The 24,320-nt window shown below is 39.0% G+C and overlaps 1 protein-coding gene across 1 annotated transcript; it reads left to right on the forward strand.

Annotated features, from left to right (window-relative positions):
• The first annotated feature begins 513 nt into the window (after positions 1 to 513).
• PI4K2A (phosphatidylinositol 4-kinase type 2 alpha) lies at positions 514 to 23,929 on the forward strand. Its single transcript, XM_072424766.1, has 9 exons — positions 514 to 970; positions 11,706 to 11,906; positions 13,032 to 13,163; positions 13,865 to 14,018; positions 15,247 to 15,308; positions 15,403 to 15,502; positions 16,060 to 16,193; positions 17,308 to 17,367; positions 19,751 to 23,929. Exons 1-9 carry the CDS (start codon positions 617 to 619, stop codon positions 19,910 to 19,912), a joined length of 1,359 nt encoding a protein of 452 aa, XP_072280867.1. The 5' UTR covers positions 514 to 616; the 3' UTR covers positions 19,913 to 23,929.
• The last annotated feature ends 391 nt before the right edge of the window (positions 23,930 to 24,320 follow it).

The following is a 24,320-nucleotide window of genomic DNA, read 5'->3' on the forward strand; positions in this document are numbered from 1 at the left end:
AAAAAGCATATTCTTTTGATCAGTGTATTATGCACGCAAATGTATGTGGGGGATATGCAGCCATTTTTGAAACGGGCAAATCTATCTTTCTACTCTCATGCTATTTCATGTTTTTTAACTGAGTTAAAAGAAAACAACATTCATTATCAGATTCTGTGTTTTCTTCTTTTAACTAAGAGCAGTCTATATTTGAATTATTCTATAATATTTTACCTACCATCCTTACACTGGCAATTTTCTAAATCATTTTACCTTTTTTGTTAATTTTCCAGACTAAACCTATACAAATAATGTAAATGTATCAAGTTATTACTATTTAATAACTTTGTTAGGAAACAGGAGCTGTATGAGCAGCATTTCATATGAGAAATTAAAGGGGCTTCAGTGGCCATTTTTGAAATGGGCGAGTCGAAACAGCCACTCGCTAAAGCTATTGGTTTATACTTTGACACTGGGCGGGGCTGGGCAAGCTGCGGTGCTTCCATTGGCTGCGGTTACCCGGAAGTGTCTTGTGGCTGTGTGAGTCAGCTGATTGTCACCTGTTCTGCTGTTGTCGTGCTTCCCTCAGCCAGAGCCCGGCGCTTGTTTCGCCCTCTCCGGGTCTCTTCCCGCCAGCATGGACGAAAGCAGCCCGCTGGTGTCTCCGGTACGGGAGCCGGAGTGTGACTACAATCCCCCGGTGTCCTCAGGACAGCTCAGCCCCGCCTCCCGCTTCCCCGGGCTGCCCGGTGTGGTGATCAGGGTCCCGCAAGGTGTGCAGCCCGCTCCTTCCCCGCCCGGCTCTCCCACCGACACCGAAAGGCAGCCGCTGCTGGAGAGATCCACCACCCGGGACAACAACTCCTTCCCTGACGACCCCGAATTCGCCGATGTGGTGAGGAGGGCAGAAAGGGCAATTAGCCGGGGCATCTTCCCGGAAAGGATCTACCAGGGCTCCAGCGGCAGCTACTTCGTCAAGGACCAGCAAGAGGTGGGTGAATATTGCAGAAGGTGGGTGAATACTGCAGGAGGTGGCTGAATATCTCTGGCTTAGGCAGTGGAGGTTGATGCCCTTTCAGAAATTGGATGAATATTGCAGGAGGTGGGTGACTATTGCTGGATTAGGCAACGAAGGTGGATTTCCCCTGCAGAAGGTGGGTGAATATTGCAGGAGGTGGGTGAATTTTGCTGGGTTAGGCAATGGAGGTTGATGCCCCTTGCATGAGGTAGGTGAATATTGCAGAACATGGGTGAATATCGCTGGGTTACGCCATGAATGTTGATGCTCTTTGCAGAAGGTGGGTGAATAATGCTGGGTTAGGCAATGGAGGGTAATGCCCCTGTGCGGAAGTTGGGTGAATATTGCTGGGTTAGGCAATAGAGGTTGATGTTCCTTGCAGAAGTTGGGTGAATATTGCAGATGGTGGGTGAATATTACTGGCTTAGGCAATGGAGGTTGATGACCCTTGCAAGCGGTGGGTGAATATTGGTGGGTTAGGCAATGTTGGTTGATGCCCCTTGCAGAAGTTGGATGAATATTGCAGGAGGTGGGTGAATAGTGCAAGAGGTGGGTGAATATTGCTGGGTTAGGCAATGAAGGTTTATGCCCCTTGCAGACATTGGGTGAATATTGCAAGAAGTGGGTGAATGTTGCAGAAGGTGGGTGAATATTACTGGGTTAGGCAGAGGAGGTTGATGCCCCTTGTAGAAGTGGGTGAATATCACTGGGTTAGGCAAGGTTGATGCCCCTTGCATGAAGTTGGTGAATATTGCAGAAGGTGGGTGAATATCGCTGGGTTACACAATGAAGGTTGATTCTCCTTGCAGAAGATGGGTGAATCTTGCTGTGTTAGGCAATGGAGGTTGATGCCCCTTGCGTAAGGTTGGGTGAATATTGCAGATAGTGGGTGAATATTACTGGGTTAGGCAGTGGAGGTTGATTCCCATTGCAGGATTTGTATATTGGCATATAGGTAGGTGCATATTGCTGGGATGGAGTTACCTGGGTGAAGCTAGGTCTATGTACAGTCGTTGGCCAGTGGCGGATATAGCCAACAATGGGTCCCTGTGCAGAAATATGCAGACCCTATTGGCTGAGGAGAGTCCGAGGGCCCTCTCTATATCCGCCCTGTCCTGAGGAGCCCATTCCTAAGATTAGGGGCGAGCACAGATTTCAGGTGTTGGGTTGTAGAAGGTTTGCCATGGTGCCGGCAGTGCCAGTTTACTATCCATTTATATCATCCATTGCAGCTCCCTGGCACAGGTCAAAGGTTGATGGGAGGATGTCCGGTACCAACTAAAGCCATGTCCCAAACCCCAGAGCTACTCCATGATCATTTGGAGTGATTGGCATTCTTATGGTGCCTGTAGCATAGCTGGCCAAGGATCTGCGCTTTTAGTGCACTCCATGGTGAAGTTTTTGGAGTTGCTGCTAAGCTTTTGGTGCCCAGCATAGATGCGTCACTTCACCTTTTAAACTTGTCTGACTAGGTGCTCATTTTCTTTTTTTTGTTTTTTCTTTTTTTTAATAAAACAGGCAATATTTATTCTGTATGTTGCAACTATTTTGGATTTGTTCTACTGTATTCGTATGAGCTGCTTGTACTTTGATCAGTGTAAATAGAATCCTTGGAGTCTCCATGTCGGTTACCTCTGCACCCCACTGAATCTCTGATTGGAAAAGTCTGGTAAGGGAGCTGTAGTTCTTCTCATAGATAAGCCATCCCAGCGCCCTAATACCACCGCATACCGCACTATATCTGCTGCAATTCAGCATTCTAAACTCATGCAGCAATTGCAAATGGCTTTCCTCTTCTATCTTCTTCTGGAGACATCAGATTTGGTGCCAGCAGACCCATCAGATGATGAAAGAAACCAAAAAAGTTCACAGCAGAAATTCATAATGACAAATCACAAGAAGGACGCTTACTAAAGGGAACTCGTATGTAGACGAGAGGCTGTGGTATTGTAAAAATAACAATTGTCATGCTTCTGTATTCTCTGAGCCACGGACATCAAACTGCAATATAAAAGTCAGAACGCCTGACCAGCATTGATCATTTTGACTCAGCAATTCATAAAGTATTAAATCTTTTTTTAATTCGCATTCCTAGCAGCTTCTTCAGAAGTAATGGTGGCATCTGTACTTCTCCCAGTACAGGTTTCTGTTAAATAATCAAATTTGTTTCCATCTGCATCTGTTCCCTTTGTAGTGAACCCAACTGCATATCATTACAGCTTGCTGATGGGTTTTAAAACAAATCAGTGTGATTATTGTCAGTATTGGAATGTATGATTAGAGGAGGAGTATCACCCTAGATCATTACCACAGAATCCCCCTCTATAGCATGGAAGTTGCAGTCCACATAGATATATGAAAGCAATGCAACTGTTAGAAGTTTGGCGCAGGAAGATATTAACTTATAAAGTTCATGGAATTTCTATTCGTTGTGCTTTGCCTCGAAATCTCTCCACAGTTCTTGTCCTACTTAACCTTCCGATAGAAAAATACCCCCTAGCCGCTCTCTTCGCTCCTCCAATGACTTACTACTGACTTCCTCACTTATAACCACCTCACGCGCACGGCTCCAAGACTTTTCTAGACTTGCCTCGACTCTCTGGAATGGTCTTCCTTGTCCTGTTCGGCTTGCTCTTACTTTCTGCTCATTTAAAAGAGCCCTGAAAACCCAATGCTTCAACCTCACCTATCCATCTTCTGTCTCCTAAACCTTCACTATGTACCCAGCACTTCATATCTCCCCTCATATTGTCTGATACTTCCCCCACCTCATAGATTGTAAGCTCTTCGGGGCAGGGTCCTCTCCTCCTGTGTCACTGTTCGTTATTTGTAACCCCTTTTTAACGTACAGCGCTGCGTAATATGTTGGCGCTATATAAATCCTGTTTAATAATAATTGTATAAATATTTGAAAATACTGAAATATTTGAAAAAAACTGGAGCAGATAAGAGACGTTCATAGTTCGGCTTCACATACACTTTGTACTGTGTAATCTGAAATTTATTTTGTTTAGTAAGATAAACATAAAACAATTTCTAATCAGAGGTAATATTGGAGATAAATTTATACCGTGTGCTATTGAACGGCTTATTAATCAGTAGTTTCAGGCCTTCACACAGAGCCTGGTGCTTTTCACACAGTTTTCACTTCTCTTTTATTTAGTATGTCATTCCCACATTGTGAGAAGGTTGAAGAGCTCAAGGACTTTTTTTAAAAGAAAAATGAAAAAGTGAACAAAGAGTTCCTCATAGAAGAATACACTATTGAGACATACTCAGGGTGATGTAAGAGTAATATTTGCTTTACATATCTATTTCCCCCACTCCACAGATCCCTGAAGTAATGAGTGGGTTAGGCGGTCAGTAAGTAGTTAAAGATATCCGCCAACCTTAACCCTCTTGGTGAAAAACCTCCTTTTGTTGTGTGTAGGTGGAACCAAGGCGGTAATTCTGAAATATGGTCTGCAAAGAGTCAAAGCTGAATGTTGGAGTGAATCTATGTTGCCTTTTTCAGTCATTATTGTAAAAGTGAATTTTCTCGTATGTTTCTTTAAATTGTCTTGCTTGTGGTCACAGGGAATTGAATAAAGGAGATTTTTTTCTTGGGGCTTCTGATTTTTTTTCCGTTTAAGCTTTTGATAATATCCAAAATATCATGGCTGATAAGAAGACGTATTCTAGAAACTTGAACCACAACATGTGGTCAGTAAGTCAATTAAAAGCCTATCGCTGGTGTGTCCAACTCAAGTCCTGGAGGGTCAGGATCTGCACAAATATTTGTTTTTTATAACAAACAGCAATGGACCTGATTTATTAAAGCAAACCTGGAATGGATTTCTTAAATCATTTGCTATTTGCTTGCAAATGTTTTCAATCCTGGACCAGATCCATTCCAGGCTTGCTGGATCACCCAGGTTCACAGATGAAAGTGTATCCTCCCCAGACTTGCATTAGAGTTTTAATAAATCAGGTCCAATGAATGATGTAAGTTATGGTTTACAAAGAGCAGGAAACTGGACCTGTTTCTTTGAATATCCTGACTTGTATGTGGAATGGGGCACCCTTGGTGTATTTTTATACCTTCTACTGTGTCTGGCTAACACAATACAACCTTTTAGGCTGGAGCTGAGGTTTCATTGTAGTGAACCGCTGCCTTTAGGGAAACTCTGCATGTAGAGTCTACCTACGGTGACCAAATAGAGAATGAATGGGGACAGCAGTTATCGGTTCAGTACCGCTTGCTGACAAATCGTTGTGGTGCACGTAGCCTGGAGGTGCGCAGGATCAGTTGCTTCAACCGTCAGTTTTAACCTGCTCTTACTGTGCAGAGACATAGTTCAGTTTTATTGACCTCTTGATTTTCAAAAAGACTCTACATATTTTACGCAAGTCAACTTCAAGTGGATTAGTTAGAGAATATGTTGTTTTAAGATTGTTTGACATTCTCCAGATTTTTTTTTTCATAGTTTCATGTAAAGTTAGCCGACTTGTCATCTAGAATCTGTCTCATGATATATCATTCTAGGAGTTCTTCTGTTACCAGCAGCAAGCCAATAGAGCAGAACTAAAAGAAGAGGAAGCCCGTATTGAATGTTTTCTTTTCATTTTTAGAAAAACTTCTTTCAAAAAAAAGGTCAAACTTCCATTTACTATATAATTAGTTATAGTTAGTCCTTCATCTCCACCACTGAGGATATAAACATACTAGAAAAACGCCTTTTTCTAGACAGAAATATATATGCACAGTTGATCCAGAGTAATCTACAAATCAAATCTATAATTGTCTCTGCAAGTAATTTTAAAAACAAAAAGCTGCAACCCTTACCTTAAACATTTTTTAAATGTTTGTATACAGTGTAAATGTTTTTAGCAGTAAATGTGGTAGAACGCCAATAAAACAAAAATGTGAGTTATGTATGAGGTCATGCCTCTTCAGCAGGTCAGACTTGTCTGTATGGGAGTTGAATGCAAGCATCCGATTTCCCACTGACGAAAAAATATTTTAAGCTGCGTACACACCTGCAATTTTTCTCGTTGGAAAGGATCTTTCACGATCCTTTCCAACGAGAAAAGACTGCACGATGCATGAACGGTGCTGTACATACAGCACCGTTCATGCTCTATGGAGAGGGGAGGGGGAGAGCGATGGAGCGGCACCCTGCTGCGCGCTCTCCCCTTCCCTTTCATTAGGATCGGTCGTCGTCCATCGTCCATGGATCCGCCAGGACGGTCGTCGGACGATGGACGACGACCGACTGTACACACGGCAGATTTTCGCCCGATAATTGGCCGATACCGATTATCGGGCGAGAAAAATTTGCCGTGTGTACGCAGCTTTAGTTCTTCCAGCTAGAACAAAACTGGTAGTAGGTTAAAGATCTAAAAACTGCTCTGCCATTTAAAAAAAAACAAAAACTTTTTATAAAGTTTTTTTGGTTTGACTTGACACTTTTCCCACTGGCCATCAATATAAGAGGCATTCTTCCCACTGATCACCATGTTATTGTACTGTGAGATGTGGATCTAGTAAAGCAGGAGTCCTGTAAACTGCTGAAAGTTATTTCAAGGCTTCCCCCATATTAAGGCCATTAACTTATTAGTTTTTGGTAGCATTGAATTGGAGATAACCAACCTGCTTCCTTTTTTTGCTTAATTTGTAACTAGAGTAGCTCTGCAGCCTTCCACTCCTATCTCACTTTCCCTACTTTAGAAGTTAAAGTTTCCCATCTCAGATGTCTATCTGCTTATATCTCACCTTACCTGTCCTCTTCTTTCACCTAATCGCTTTTATTGACATATTTATTGACAGACTCCCCTCAATACCTGTTTTGCAGAAAGGGCAAGTTCCTGTTTTATGTTCTTGCTTGCTTGTTTGGCCTTTATCAGTTTAGTGACTGTGTTGATCTTCTGGTAATGTTTCTGTGCTATCAGTGTGACGCTGTTATCTACATCTGTAAATTAGCAAGGTAGAAGAGCGCTTCATGTTTAGGTAAAGAGAGCCTGATATTTGGAACTGGAGCAGGTCGTTTTGTATGCTCGCTGATGCTTTGTATGTAGTTAGGTTCCCATGTAAGTATTTTCCACTCGTTTAATCTTTAATCTCCTGTGTATGAGAGGTATTTGGCTCATTTTCCTCTCCCAGGCTGTGGGTGGCTGTATTATGTGTATAAATTGTATCGGGCAACTCATAAGCATGGTGAGGGATAATCCTTACATGTAAAGATGAAATACCCCTGCCAAAGGATTTGCATTTTCTCCATCTAGTCCTGATAATTACAGCCCTGTATGTCATTTTTTTCTCTGCTTTTTCTCGGAAAATAATTGATAAGCTGAGCTGTTGCTTTTTTACTTCAGTTTATACTTATACTTTACTTCAATATATAATTTTCATCAACTTCTGATTTATAAAGCTCTCCAAGGCTGGAGAAGATACACTTTCATCAGTGAAGCTGGGTGGTCTATCAAACCTGGAATGGATCTGGTCCAGGATTCAAACATTTGCTAGAAATCTATTCCAGGTTTGCTGCATCACCCAGCTTCTCTGATGAAAGTGTATCCTCCCAGCCTTGGAGAGCTTTAATAAATCATGCCCAATGTGTGTGCCCCTTGCTGGAACTTGCAAAGGATTGTCTGCTTTTGTTGATTCTTCTTTTCTTCTTTTACCAGTCTGAGCTCTGCTGTGCAAGGATTACAAGAGGCTCATGCTAAGTCAAAATTAGATACATTGCATTTAAAATAAAAATTACATTTAATAATGTATTAATGTATACAGAGATGCATTATTTTGTGCCAAATTTGCTTGGAGTTTCGTTCTTACAGAAACTAGATGGCTTTCTTTGGATTGTTCAAATGAAAAATTGTTATACATGTTCCCAGTGGGCATGGGTAAGCAATGGCAAGTGTCTAGGAGGAAGTCAGGGGACCTAAAGAAATCATTTATTTTTCTTATGACCAATGTAAAAGAATATAAACACTCACAAGCCTTTGGATGCATTACTTAGCATATGTGATCTATCATCCTTGTTTTCCCTTTCTGCATTTGCATGCGTTTTCTTTAGGCTCCTTAGTTCCTCACAGCTCTAAACCTGCTGGATAACCTGATTCAAGAATTTGAATGTTCTATGGAAAAAACCTTAATCTAGACTGGACACAGAACTTTGCATGTGTTACAATATTCAGCATAATCCTGCACAGTATTCACAAGTATTTCAGTTGAAGTACATTGAGAATACATATGAATGTAGCTGGTAAGTGTTTCTGGAATTCTACTTCAAGTCTTTGCCAAAATCACATGACTACAAGGTATAGAATGTAACAGATTATTATTACTAGCTAAGTGGAAGGTATTGTGAAGTTTTGTAGTTATTGAAAGAAACCCCCAATAATCCTTCAGATGATAGTTAAAGGCACATTGTATTCTGTAACTACCACAAAAATCAGAATATTACCTAATGCAGTCTTCTCCCCAGTTCCTTTTAGTTGGGTGCACCACCTGGCACTTTTTAGTAACCACCCCGCTGTTTTTGGATGGTTACTGAAAAGTTGGGTCACCATACAGCCAGCTCTAAAAATATTTCTAGGGAGAGCACTGTAATGGACACGAAAACATGATTAATAATAATAATTCTGTGTTTAAGGCACGATACATATTGTGTGGTCTGTTAGGGCAGCTCATTCACATTTAGTGAGCCCTAAAATAAAATGGATCTGCATTAATCTTTGGACACAATACAATACACAGAGCACTGGCATCTATCCATTGTACACAAAGCTGCTGTTATATTTGTTTATACTGTTTATGTGCATTAGGTTAACTTTTAGAAAAAATGACAACACTGTATCGGTGTTCTCCCCAGGCCCTTTTAGCTGGGGCACTTTTCAGTCACCACACAGCTGTTTTAGGGTAGTTACTGATGAGTTGGGTCACAATACAGGGACTGCCACCCGCCTATAATTTCATTCACCCGGCTTAAAAAAAATTGTGGGTTCAACACTGCTGTTAAAGTGTTTTTTTTTTGTCTTTTATTGGGGGGAACTATTTTTAAGTAGGGAAGGAAGCGAGGAACCAAAATACCATCAGACCTTTCCTCAATCTAAGCCAAGAAAAAAAAAACACAGAACATATATCGCCTAGATTTTAAGCTATTGCTGTCCATATCTGAGAGTGATGTTGATGGAATACTCTATATTTGTTAAGGGTGGACATCCCTTTGTTTCTGTACACTGAAGTAATTAGATAGAAAATATTGAATTTGTGGGTTAGAGATGGATCACAGTTGGGTAGCTACTGAATGTACTAGAGTACAAAAACAGGATTTTTTTTAAATCTGAAAATGCGTAAAGAGAAGAATCTTGGTTTGTACTCAAGTCACACCAGTAGATAGTGTTGTGCCTTCATGTGTGTAGCAAACTATTAATACCTGAGACAATATTAATTTGTTCCACACTTGTTCTCTGCTGGCCAACAACCATACACTTAAGTTCATCGACGAGCAAACTACCCATCCTAACCATCTGGAAAGTACAAAATACCTTACCTGTAAAAAGGCAAAATGAAAGATAAACCGACCCATGTGACCCCCCCCCCCCCATTTAAAATTACCTTCACCATGGATGTATTTATTCACATTGTGTTTTGCCTTTTGTTTTAAATACTGTTAGCAGTGATAGATGCATTTTATGTAGGTTTATACTTGAGTCAAAGCCGTGTCTCATATTTTTAGCTAAAAGGAAGTAAGACGGTTTATATTCGTCTATACAGTACATTTGCACCAATGATTATGGAATGTTAACAAGGTTGTTAATAATTTTAAACAGTTTATTATTATTATATTTATATAGTGCCAACATATTACGCATAGCTGTATATTAAATATGGGTTGCAAATGACAGACAGATACAGACAGTGACCCAGGAAGAGGAGGGGAGCCTGTTCAGAAGAGCTTACAATCTAAGAGGTGGGGGAAGCAGTATTGATAGAGTGTTATAAATAGCACATAATACAGACATTCACATGTGGACTTCTTATTTCATTTTTTAATCTAAATGCAGAAACTATACGTGAACACAGCATTGACGTCCTACCGCTAAATGGTCTGCTGACTTGTAAAGACGAAATGTGTCACATATGTGAAACATTTTTACCCTTACAGCAAAGATCTGCAAATATAGAAATTGTAATTAATTCATTCCTAGTTGTAGCTTAGAATTTCTTTACACTCATGTGCTGCTGAGATTGGTTCTTTACATACTTTGTACTTCTACCATCCAGTGCAATTGCTGCATGTGCAAACTTTACAACGTGTATATGTGAACAAATCCTTTAGGATCCTAATTTTTTTTAAAGATAGAGCTGTGCATTGCTAAAGTGTTACAAGGACATGAAAGGGTAGAAAAAAATGCAGACAATTTAAAATGACCTGTCTATAATGGGCTCCATCAGTTTGTTCATGGCTACAATTGTCCATGTGTGTGTTACAATTGTCATGGTGGTGATGATGAAGAGAAGCTTTGTGCAGATTTCAATAAACTTCCCACCGACACACCAGTCACAAGCTTGTCGTCTCATACTCTTACAATGGCGCTCTTCAGCTTCCTTTTCTTTCATAATCAAAAGCTTGTGTGTCATTTTATATGGTCTGTTTATAGCACTTATCCAGTTTTTTTTAAATTAAATCTTATGCATAATTTGTTTTATTTATGTCATGTTTTTTTTTAACCTTTAGGCTCCCGTAAATCTCTTCAGTGAGTGTGGTAAAAAGGATAAGGGGTTCAGACTACTCTCTTGTTAATTGTATTAGGATTGCTATACCCCACTGGCATAAAAGTGAGTTCCACTATAGTAAGAAAACAATGAAGAGAAGATGGGGTATTACATTTGGCAATCAAGTTTGTATTGATAGTTCAAAGATTACATATACATAGCAAACATGAATCAAACCATATATACAAATCAATAGGTTTTAGGTCATATCCCATTTAAATACTTGGTGTTCTTGACATCTATCTATACATAAATATCCTAATGATAAAAGAATGGTTAGCAAGAGCAATGAAAACGCTAGATGCCTCTTAGCCCGATGCAGCCACCCGGGATTAACCCTCCCCAATACCCCAATATATCATTTACTTTTTACTGGCTTTTGACCCAGGTTTTGGGGGATCTCTGACCAGGTAAAAACCAGTCACCTTCTGCCTACTACTGTTCCGATCGGTCATTCATCAGTCCCCCCAGGACGAATTGATCAGCAGTTTTAGGGGGCCACTGTACCCATGTCAGGTTTCCTGCGAGATGAGCACTGTCTCTGGCGACAATCATCTGACGTGTGTATGAGGTTTTACACAGGAAATATAATTTAAATTGCTTTTTTTCCTACCGCAACAATATATTCTTTGTTGTTTGTGTCCTTTAAGATAACCAACAAGGATACAAGTATTGCAAGGGCCTGGCTGTAACCACATGACTATCATCTTCTAGATAGCACGCTTGCTTTTTGGCAGTCTTTTTGGTATTATATTCAGTTTTTCCATAGCGTGAGTATCTTAATGGGAACCAAGTGAGTGTGTCAGCCTTCACAGACTCGGCTCGTGATTGCTGGTTAGTTATTGCCTAATAGCACCATGGCTAAAAAATGTTTAAATTGCAGTATATTATTGATTTGCAGCACATGAATGTCTTTGAATAAGTCCTCATTTTTTCTCACTACAGGAAATTATTGCAGTGTTCAAACCAAAAAACGAAGAGCCTTACGGTCAGCTAAACCCCAAGTGGACGAAATGGTTACAGAAACTCTGCTGTCCCTGCTGTTTTGGTAGAGATTGCCTTGTCTTGAATCAGGGATATCTATCAGAGGCTGGAGCCAGTCTTGTGGACCAAAAATTAGAGCTTAACATTGTTCCTCGCACACGGGTAAGACCTTGTGTATATCTCCAGTGTTTAACCCAGACATGCTGGGTGGGAAGAAATGGTAGGTGGGTGGCAGCCCCTGTATTGTGACCCAACTTTTAGGTAACCACGCAAAAACTGCCAGGTGGTTACTGGAAAGTGCTGGGTGGTGCACCCAGCTAAATGGCGCTGGGGAGAACATTGATCTTGGTTGACAAATGCTATTTTCAAATTTGTGAGAGGTTATTAAAATATATCTTTTATATATATATTTTAAGTATCTGCAAAGTCAAATAAATAACTTCCCTTCCAGTTGCATGCACCAATGAACATTGCTGCCTTGCTAGAGAAATCACCTGTTGAAGTAATTTCCTAAATTGACTCTTCTGGAAGTGTTGATATCCCGTGTCCTCCACTGGTTCCTTCTACTAACCCCCATGCCACCAAAGGCAGTGTTATGTTGGTGTGTTGCGCATTTCATTCAAAGTTTTCTAACCAATATTAAACTAAAAAAAAATGTAAAATTGTGAGCTGGAAGATCTTTATCTCAGAGGGAACAGGCTTTGTCATTCTCTGCAATAAAACAAATTTACCTGCCTATTGACATGCACAGCTCTGTGTACAATCCTGGCATAGATGGCTGCAGGGAAGTACCGTGTGCATGCTCAGCAGTTGTATAATTTTTAGCTTGGCTGAACTTGGAGCTTGGAAAGGGACCCAATGAAGATGTTGATGACAGTGATGTTAATAAGTTGTCAACTGACAGGTACCTTTCTTTTACTCCTGAAAGACAAAGTCTGTCCTTTGTGCAAAAGAGAACCTGCCTGCTTGCAATTTTTTAATTTTTAGTTCCAATTTAAGGAGCAAGGGAACATGTACTTCTGCTAACATCAGTAGATAGGACTTCAAAATTTAGCTACCAGCTATATTTTTTAAGCTGATGGTCCACTTGGCATTTGTGGGTGCCCTTAAATAAATAACTCCTCTTTTAACTTGCTTTTTCTGTGTCAATGTAAAATTCTAAGTTGTCATATACGCATTGTTCCTTTGGTAAACATTTTAAACAATATTTTCCACAATTTTTGTATAATATCTTGTTCAAAGGGTTAATGATTTTGTTCTTGTGTTCTTTTTGTTTTTCTTTCTCAGGTTGTATATATAGCCAGTGAAACATTTAATTATAGTGCCATTGACCGTGTAAAGTCTAGAGGAAAGAAACTGGCATTGGAAAAAGTGCCAAAAGTTGGGCAGCGTTTTAATCGGATTGGACTGCCTCCTAAGGTAAGGTAGGAGAACCTGCAAATGGTGATGCTTGACTGTAGCATACCTTATAGTTACAAAACAACAATCCAGCTAGAACTAATGCTTTTATTTATTTTGTTATATTTGTGGAAAAATATAAACTTTTTATAAGCTGAGTGCCGCTCCGTTGTTCTCCCCCCTCCCCTCTCTATTAATAAGGACGCTGTATGTACAATGCTCGTTCATGCATCAATCAGTCTTTTGTCGTTGGACAGGATCGTGAAAGACAATTTTTATAATGTAAACGTAAACAAAAATACAAATATGAATAAGAATGTTTTTCTAATAGAACATTTGTATACGTGTACTTGGTTCACTGAACACCCAGTCAGCCTTGGGTAGTAGAATTAAATTGCATATTGTTATTTGAACAGGGACAGTTTTTAGACAGAGATTGTATATTCTTCCTATATTGCACAAAAAAGCAGCAAATGCAACCAGTGTTGTAATTCACAGCTTATTGGGGAGGGGTAACCCAACTTTTGCCCTTTCACCTTGGATGCCGAAGGACCCAGTCCCAGCTTGGTCCGGGGCTGAGGTAATTGGACTTAGTTCTCTCTAAAGTTTTGTGAAGTTTCCTAATGTTCATTTTATAAATAACCATTTGGAAAGCATTGAGAAAGAATTGCTTCCATGTGTCTTATAGTGTCACCTATCCTCACACAATTCTTGATTTCCAGGTGGGCTCCTTCCAGTTATTTGTTAAAGGTTATAAAGATGCAGATTATTGGCTGCGGAGGTTTGAGACAGAACCACTTCCTGAAAACACAAATCGGCAGCTCCAGCTACAGTTTGAGAGACTGGTTGTTCTGGACTTCATTATTAGGAACACAGGTATCCCTGATCATTACTTTTATTTGAATAATATCTAAACTAAAAAAAAAAGTGTAGTAAATTGCATTTTACCAGTTCTTTGTGGTGGCTGCATTTAGCTTCTTTTCTTTTTTTCACCTGTTGCTTCTTCTAGTAATATCCAACTATAAGGACTTAAGGATTCTCCTCCTATTCAGAACATACAGGGTCCCTTTCTGTAGTCATCCCCTTTTATCTAAGGCTTTATTTTGTTAATTGCCAACTAGACAATAATATTTTTCTGTGTCAGTTGATCATGGCAATCTCCCGCCTGAATCAAGCACAGAATGGGCCTGATTTAATAAAGCTCTCCAAGGCTGGAGAAAATACTTTGATCAGTGATCTAGCAAACCTGGAATGGATCTGGTCCAGGATTGAAAAGAAAATCAATTGCGCGTTTGCTGGATCACCCAGGTTCACTGATGAAAGTGTATATTCTCCAGTCTTGGAGAGCTTTATTAAATAAGACCCAATGTTTCTTCACCTTGTTCAGTAAATATGGGGGGAAAAAGAGTCAGTTTGTTCACTTGCAGAGCTATAGAAAAGCCGTGACTGAGCAGGGCTGCACCAAACCTGTGCTGAATTTCCTGGTATATTTCTAGTAAGAGCCCAGATTTGTATTTTTTTTAGCTTTTTTTTTTTTCAACCACAAAAGTAAGAAACATGACTGAATAAAAGTTAAGTAATACCCTGTGCTGCTTCTGCTAAGGATCTATGCAAAGTTCATTTATTGTTTATGTTATTATTTTTAAGCTTTTTATTTCATTATTAATGAGTTTCGGTGAAGGTGAATCCCGGGTCATGATATGTGCCCTTCGTGTCACTTTCTTAATAAAGCCAAACTTCATAAACAGTTTTTGGCCACCTTTCATTTCCACTGTCCATTGGGAATGTCTTGGTCTCAAGTGATCACGTGAACATTGGAGGGGGGTTGAAAATTGCTGGATTGAAACTACGAAGCCAAAAACCAATTACCTAATGAATCTACATCAAACTTATTTTTTCCCCCTTGAAAAAAAAGGGTAAAAGCAGCACTGTGTCGTTTGTCCTTGGACTGGACTTTTAAAAGATAAACATATTTAGTATAAAGTGGCTGCTGGCCAGGTTGCCTTGACTGGATGCCAAATTCTATATAAACTGTGAGTGTATGCATTTGTTCTATATGTACATATTAGGCATTAATATTTGTATTGTTCTTATTTTTCCATAGACAGAGGTAACGATAATTGGCTGATAAAGTATGACTATCCAATGGAGAACGCAGCCTCCAGGGTTAGTATGAGTATATGAGCTCCGTTGTGTTTGCAGAGTTGTCCGAAATCTGCTTAATAATGTTTCAGTTGCTGTATTTTGTTTGTTTCTGTAGGACTCAGACTGGGTATTGGTACGAGAACCGATCATCAAAATTGCTGCTATAGACAATGGTTTAGCTTTCCCTTTAAAGCATCCAGATTCTTGGAGAGCATGTAAGTTTCCATCTCTTGCATGCTACTTCTATTCTGAGCAGACTGTTTTGTCGGCAAGTGGTCTTGCATTGGTGTAAGGGTACTCCTGAGGATCCTGCGGGTTGATTTAATAATAATAAAATATTTAGTGATTCTACAGCTTACAGCTAGCAATTCACTAATCAGTTATGTTTAAAATAAAGGAAATTATTTTCAGAATTAGCCAGCAGGTGGAGCTGTGTTGTCCCTTTCTCTTAATAAATTGCAAATAAACCAATTAGCTCCTTCTTTCCAGTATGTGCAAAGAATAAACTCCAAAGAATTCTGAATAAACTGCACTAAATACTTATTTTTCTACTTTTTTAATGTTGGTTACATCATAATTACTCTCTATGTCCTATATGTGGAGCCTAGAGGCTTTACTTGGAAGTTTTTTTTTTCTTTGGCCCCCTGGAGCTGGTCTATTACCAATCGATGACTTAACATACTCTATTTTGCACTATGCCTCTATGTGAGTGGGTTCTTTGCTTCCTATTTTTGCACATCCATGTAACTTTCCATGTGTTTTTTTATTACAGATCCATTTTACTGGGCATGGTTATCACAAGCCAAGGTCCCATTTTCCCAAGAAATCAAAGAACTTATTTTGCCAAAAATTTCAGACCCTAATTTTGTCAAAGACTTAGAGGAGGATCTCTATGAGCTGTTTAAGGTAGGAATACCTAGAATGTCATATGGTTTTCTATGCATATGGGAGTTTGGAAATCCATATATGTGTTCACATGGAAAGTAAAAAAATGATGTTAAGAGAAACCTTTGATTATGTGTTGAAGTTTGAGATATTTTATTAGCCAAACTGGGTTTCTTTCTTGGGTAACTGATGCAACACAAGTCCCACTATGCATCAAAAGACCTCCCCTTCCAGCTCCCAGTACCTGAGACCTGCTAGGATTTTCACTACTTATCAGTAGGCTAGAAACTGACTGAATAGCACATGTTTCTAGTGTGCAGGGAACGTTAAGGTTAACTTCCACTTATAAAATTCTTTATTCATGTAGTGGGCCCTTCTCTACGCTGCAAGGGTTACCTGCTAAATTTCCCCAAGTCCCTCCTCCTTATACTGCCTGACTGTGACTACAGCTGTAGGATTTTCATCCTGTATGACGCAGGACCAGTATTACTAAATTGTACAGGAGGGCACAGACAGCCAACCCGAAGCATAGGTACTGGACCGCAGAGGACATCCCAAGCTACCGATTGCAAGGATTAGGATGAATATATCACCTCATTGATCATCCCCTTAGGGAATCAAGCTGTTAACCCTTACAGTACAGGGATAACCCATTGCAGAGGTAAAGATTTTTAATTCTTAGTGTTCAGCCTCATTATTAAGGTATATTTTATACCACAGTGATATCATTCCAAGGTTGGACTAAGCAGTTGATATTTGCCAGGGCCATATGATTGTGCTAATTGGGATTGGCTTTCTGTGCCTTTTGCAATTCTTATCATTGTTAACAAAAGATGGTGGGGGGCAAAGTTACCAATTTTTTTATTCCTCTCTTCTTCCCTAATAACTCTCCGCATGGGACTGCAGACACAGGACTCACAAATACTTTATTTTACTTTAATACTATAAGTATTGAAAACAGACAATTGATGTGTCAGGCATTTAACACTTGCAGAATGACTATTTAGTATTGGCAGCCTCCATGTCTCCGTCAGGAAAGATTTCCTTTAACGGCAGAAAGATAATTTATGTTGGCTTAATCTATGCACTCTCAAGGAAGTATTACTTATATTATATGATTTGTCATTTTCTGCAGAAAGATCCTGGCTTTGACAGAGGACAATTTCACAAACAGATTGCAGTAATGAGAGGACAGGTAAGGAAGTATATCTTCAAATTAATTTCAGCACACATTCCCCACATGCTGGTTTTTCACCATTCTGGTTTCCAGACAATACAATCACTATAAAGTTATGTTGCTTGTTACATAAATATGCCATTTCTATAGTCAGATATTATATCTGACATCTATGGTTACTTTCTGCCATTAGTCTTAACATATTCCAAGCACCACTTACTAAGCATATTCATTTTTGTTTCTGTAGTTCTTTCAACAATTTTTTAGCTTTGTACCTTATTTCATCAACATCAGTGCGTGAACACAGCTTTCAGTTTCTAGTGAATAAATGACCACAGTTTTCAACCCAGAATTTCTTTTAAGCTGGGTGGGAAGAAATTTTAGGCGGGTGGCAGCCCCTGTATTGTGACCCAACTCTTCCCAACCCAACTATCCAAAAACAGTCGGGTGATTACTAAAAAGTGCCAGATGGTGCGGCTAAAGGGGCTGCGGAGAACACTGGACTATGAATATGGTGGACATTAAAACCTCCAATGGTAATTGAAAGGCTTTTCTGTTCATTTTCCTTTTTTTCAACAAAGTTGTTGAGCATTAACTTTCAAAACTTTCTCAGTAAATTTTTTTGGCATTATTTTGTTTTTCTGGTACTTAGTTGCCCGTTGGCCTGGTTGGCTCTTTTAGCTGAGGAGCTGGGTTACTATGCTTTTGGGTGCCCATAAATAATAATTCAGAAAAAGACATTACTTTTCCTACCCTAAAAAGAAAAAGATTTTATGTGGCTTTATCAACCATTAAGGATGTATGCAACTGTGTGCAAAATCTGACATAGTGCCTCTCCATATGAAGATGATACTGAGTGTTGTCTTTTACTGTATTACATATCACATGGCTAGAGATGGGTGTACAGTCATTATACCAACATGAGATCAGTCATGTGGTTACAAGATTGCTTATAAAATTTCATGTGATATTGATTCCATCAAATACACAACAGACTGCTAGTATTACAAAGTAGACCCAATATATGTAAGGAAAAAACATTTATCTTGATTGGGTCATCTGTCTCGCTTTCCCTTTCATCCAGATATAGTCAATATATACCATACTATATTACTTCTGTCTGTATATGTACACAAAGAAAAAATATGAACATATTGGTTGGATTATAGTAAAAAAGAAAAATTTACAAATTTTCCATTACTGAAGATGTATTAAAACCTGTAGATGATATTAGCAGTAATGAAATAGAGGATTAATAAAGGTAGTAGTAAAATACGTATTTGAAGTTTAGCCCATGTGACAACCATGGCTGGTCCCAAAGATACGTGAATGGTAATACCGACAAAAATAGTTTTATTTGCCCGATCACCTGGTGAATAAAACTAAAATGGTCATCATATCTAACTACTGATAATGTTTAATATATTACATTTTTTATGTACCGGTATATACCTTTTAAATCGCACATATAAATTCATGGGAAAATGTTTTTGAAATTAATGTTTTGCGGACAGGGTCTCCTTAATCCCAGTCTTGAGCTCCTATAGATAGACCTGTCTGGACTTCACAAGTGTAGTGCCTTATTGAGCAACTACCATTCCTTGAAATGGAACTAAACCATATTAAATTGCTTATATGTGTGCTAGGTTTTCTCTGCAAATACACATATGGCACCACACAGACTAGTATGTATGTACAAAAGGAAGTTCAAGGTATTGGGAGAGTTCCCAAGTAGGTATTGGGCTGTGCCCTATTGCAAACCCCTCTACCAGCTTCACTCCGGGTATCTGTTGTTCCACAGGATATCCTAGAATTTTGGTTAACTTCTAGGCTATAGATCAATTAGACTAAGTTCCTATTCCAACTTTAGATAAGGATTCAATCCCACAGCCCAATACCTACTTGGGAACTCTCTCAATACCTTGAACTTCCTTTTGTGCTTCAACCAATCTCAATTCGATTCTTAGCAGCTCAAGTCATTGCTGTATACTCACCTATAACTACATGTAAAACTACCCAAGTCTAAATTTACCCCTGAGGAAGCCAATAGGTGAAACACGTCGGGTAACGAGACATTTATAAGACGCAAACGGTTATTACACTTTACATTTACAATTGATTAGTTATACTTTGTCTAGTTTGGCAATCCTCTGACCCCATGATGTTTAATGGGCATTGGGGAAACAAACATATACAAACAATGTAACTATGTAATGTTGTATTTACCATTTGACGAATGCACAATTCTTTTTATATAAAACCCCTTTTTTCTTTTCTTTATTACCATCATTTACTCTACTACTAAGGGGTGGCTATACAAACATTCATATATGCAAAAGAGAGTGAGAAACAACATACATTTTCCTATTTGCAAGTAATGGCTTTAATGTTTGTCTTGTAGATCTTAAATTTAACTCAGGCACTTAAAGATGGGAAGAGTCCACTGCAACTGGTCCAAATGCCACCTGTAATAGTGGAAACAGCACGATCACATCAGAAAAGTGCCAGCGAGTCCTACACTCAGAGCTTCCAGAGCAGAAAACCATTCTTCTCCTGGTGGTAACCACTACACCCTAATCACTGTCAAGCAAGGATGGCGACAAGAGCTGTAAAACAGCATTATAGACCTCAAAAGCAGTCTATATCTGGGTCCTGAAGAGCAATGCGAATTTACACCCCAGGTGTTGGGAGCACATTAACAGAAGAATAATTCACTGTCTGGAATGTATACATAGTCTCTGTACATTCCTTGTGCATGCATACAATAGGGAAACTTTGCAAGCAGTGTGACACCTTAGATTATCTACAAGCATAGTCTGCTCTTTCTGTGAATTGTAACTGCTATTTAAAAACTGAATGTGATTGTCTGTTTGAAGAATGAAGCATACTGCTTGCAAGCTATAAGGCAGATATCCGCCCAATTGTATCCTTGCACTTTTACAAGGGTCCCCATTAGGGCATGTTGTGTTTTGTGGGCCAACAAATGCTGGAAATTCACTGCCTGCATGTACTAAGCATAGACCAAACATATAGTACCCACTCACTGACAAACCAGGACTTTAAATGAGGGCTTTGAGAATTTTAGTTATCCACAAGTTCCCAGTTTCATGATTCTGCATGAGCCTTTTCGAGGAGGTGACAAATCTTTAGCAACATTTAGACTACCTCCATAGGGCTGTAGTTGGGATAGAAACATATATCAGTTATGTTAGCATGGTAAGGCAATGCTGTACAGGAGCAGTGAGACAAATTATGAGAGAAGCAGGGGAGAAAAATACTTGTTTTTTTAATTCCTCCCACATCTGCTCTAGAGTAGTACTCCATCAGAATAAAACTTGACCCTGACTACTTTTTAATTGGGTGAAAATATCTAATCTGCGCAAAATAAATCTATTGCAGGTCTGTGTAAGTTGGCTGCCCAGTATTTCAGACACGGGTTGCAGAGACACAAATCTTGCATAGGCCTTGCCAAGTAAGGGGCAGTCAAATGCATATTTTACTTTTGCTAATTTAGCTAACAAATGTCCCCTAACTCCTACCAGTGTGCACACCACAAACTGGACCTTTTAATGAATTTGCCATAACATAATTTTATTTTGAAACCTGTCTGATTTGATCAAGCAGGGACAATAAAAAGTAGCTGTATACAAACTACACTAAAGCTAGCCAGTTGAGATGCCCGTTTTCATACCCCTGCCTGTGCTGCTTCAGAACTCTTCTGTGTCCGAGAGACCTGTAATGCTTCATAATTCAGAATTTATTACCATGATCAGTTTCTGAACCCCAAGTGTCACTTTTTCTATTAATCTGGGAACCCCACAGGTGTAAATTCCATACCAACACACTGTAAATTTGGCAAGCTTAGACCTTCTGCTTTAATAGCATGTATGGGCATCTTACAGAGGTTCTTATTGCACTTACAGAGGGGGCTATTCAATGATATACACACCTCGGCTCATTACCTAAAGTCAGATTTGCAGCCTGTTAGTGGAAGAGCTGCCATAGATACTTGTCATACTAAATAAGTAGGTATGTCAACACCTTCCTTGACAGTTATTGTGTCTTGGCACTAATATAAGTTACACAAGCTGGATTTTTCACAGCTTTTTCATTCTGCCTGTAGAAGTTGAGAAACTGAGGGCCGTAATTCACAATCCCACACAAAACGAGTTTACCTCTTTCACAGAGAACCTCCTAAGACCCAACATAGTCATGCCCATAGCCTTGCAAAGAACAGGCAGTATCACTGGTAAATTGGTATTTACTGTGCATGTTTTAGTTTCCCGGCCTATTTAGTATTGTATGGGATGCACTTCATATGCCCAGAATGAACTGAATTGCACTGTTAAAAGTGCACTCACTTGAAGAACACCTTAGTCTTGTCTTATTATTCGCTTCTGTCCAATTGACTTACAAAGACCTGCTCATTCTTTTCCAAAGCAAAATTATTAAGCCCTCAGTGAGGGTTTCATTATATTTTTTTAAACGTTCTAGCAATGGACTTCAATGTTTTATTTTCCTTTGCAAAATCTGCTTAGATAGATTCAGCAAATCTTTGTGGATTTGTTAGGAAGAATGAAAGACTGAAATGTCATTAAAATAATGACTCCTAACTCTGCAGCAGGTTAAATAAATATGAATTGGTTAAACCAGTGGATGTTAATTCTGTTTATTAGCCTGTGGAAACTCATAAAGCCAGCAAAGAAGCACTGGCAGTAATGGTGAACTGCTGGCTCTAGTTTGCTTGCAAAATATTAGGCTTTATATGCTGCTTTCTCAAACACTTTACCTGAAACAGATTTGAGCGTTGTTGGACAAAGTTTGAATCCTCCACTAGGGCTTCACTGCCTAAAATGAGCACAGACTCAACCGGCCGGCTTATTATTAAAGTATTGTCACTAATATGACTTTATTGTGTACTCATATGGAGAATATTTTAGAGGGTGGAATGCTAATACTACTGTATCATGTTCTAAGAAAATATGGAGCAAAAGCCACAACTTGTCACTGCTACAATGGAAGTAGGAAGCTGTCCATTCAAACAGTCTTGATAAAACTTTCTGTCCAACTACACCCAAATTAAAATGAAAACATGTATTATTAAAACAATTTCTTTTTTGTACTTAATGTAAAGAATGTAAGCGTTTTGAGGCACTCATGATACGCACACTATATTACATATACTCTGGTTGTACCTGCATGGTAAAAGAATCCAAAAAATCCATCCTTTCAGTAGGTGGGGTCATAATTTAATTATTGACCTCATTATAGCAATTTCTGTATGTCTGTGCACATCAGTTTGTTCTGATAAAAGCTTTGTCTCTTGGCTCCTGTGCCTAATGTTATTAAATTGGCTGTAATTGTTAGAATACTATATAATCAAAACAGTGTTTAATGTCAGGGTGCTTCTGTGCTGTGACTTGTCAAATATTTGCTTTTATTACGAAATCATGTAAAATAAGAAGCAAAAATCTGGCTGCTGTGGGGTGCAAGTAAGGCATTTTATCTAATAAAATGCAGGGTATTAGGTGCAGTTGACCAAGAGATATGATGTTCATCTGTGATGGGGTTGGAGAACTTAACTGATGTCGGGAAAGTTAATTAATGGCAACTAAAAGAAAAAGCACAACACCCCACTTAATTACAGCAGTCCTATTGTACCGCAAAATGTGCCATAAATCCACCATGGTTTGCTAATACTTAATAGTTTAGGGCAATACTGAGAAACTACAAATTGCAGCATGTAAAGTTGTTTTCTCACAAAAATTGAACTAGAAATGGTGGAATAGGGAAGGGATTTGAAATACATTTTTATTCCTGGACAAAATTTTGCTCCTTCTGTTGCTGCTCTCTCTCCACTTTTGGTATGTGGGCATCACTAGAAAGAGACCAGAGTAACATTTTCCTCAGACAGGCAGTTTTTCTGCTTTTGGGTTTTGCTATCCATACATGAAAAAAATGTTAAAAACACTAGTCCTACTGCCTAACTTGCCAGACTCTTGCCGAACTACATTGGCCAGTAGGATCTTCACTCTGGCTTGTCATCTGTCTGCATTCCTTGCTGTGGTCCTACTCACTGTTTACTACATTAATAGCAAATCCCTACTGTGAGAAGGCGACAGAATTTCAGTTTTACAATGTGAAATGCAGTTACTCAACTAATCATAATTCATCTTTTTTCAGCAGAACGTTTATTGGTTGTTTATGCTTTTGCATTGTTTCATCAAATATGCCCAGGTGTGTTACAATGTATATGGCCACATCCACCGTAGTTTATCCTTAACTTCATCCAGTCACTGCCATGCCTTATTCAGTAAAAGAGTTTGTTGTCATTCTGAGAATATTACGGTAAACTGACAAACCTAGCCTTTTTAATATTGTCTCTTTTTTTTGTTTATTTGAACAGATGTTTCTGTAAGACACTGTAAATTTCTGTACATTTTTATGTGTATATAGCTTGAAGTATGTATAGCAAATTGTTAAAACTTTGAGACACCACAAAAAGCTTTTACATGGGGAGTTCTCTGAAAGGGTCGTCTAACCTTTGTAAGAGTAATATAAAGTAATTACAGTAACTAAACATGTTTCAATCTTTTCTTGGCTACATATTTTTTATTATTTAAAACAGGGACTCCTGAAACAGAGGGCCAAAATTATGGACTGAGGCCCAACCTTGGCTGTTATTTCCATCTTCTCATGCCAACAAGTGCCTTTTGTTTTTTTACGTGTGTGTGCTGTCAGTACTACTCAGTGTTATATCCTTTGCCGCTGATGTACAGTGCTGAGTAATATGTTGGTGCTATATAAATCCTGTTTGGTAATAATAATTTCATTGCTTAAACAAACTAAGAATTGTGAAAGAGCTTGTGCCACTCCAAAGAGAAAAATGAAATGGTGCACTGTGTGTGTGTGTGTGTGTGTGTGTGTGTGTGTGTTTAGTGAAATCTGAGCGTACTGTGTACACGGCCCAC

Source organism: Pyxicephalus adspersus, chromosome 10 (assembly GCF_032062135.1).
Source record: "Pyxicephalus adspersus chromosome 10, UCB_Pads_2.0, whole genome shotgun sequence".
Lineage (NCBI taxonomy): Eukaryota > Metazoa > Chordata > Amphibia > Anura > Pyxicephalidae > Pyxicephalus > Pyxicephalus adspersus.

Excerpts from the sequence above, each read along its gene's own strand:
- PI4K2A (XM_072424766.1), top strand. The coding sequence starts at position 617 with ATGGACGAAAGCAGCCCGCTGGTGTCTCCGGTACGGGAGCCGGAGTGT. Across the intron at positions 971-11,705 it reads TCGTCAAGGACCAGCAAGAG|GAAATTATTGCAGTGTTCAA; the intron begins GTGGGTGAATAT and ends TTCTCACTACAG. Across the intron at positions 13,164-13,864 it reads GGATTGGACTGCCTCCTAAG|GTGGGCTCCTTCCAGTTATT; the intron begins GTAAGGTAGGAG and ends CTTGATTTCCAG.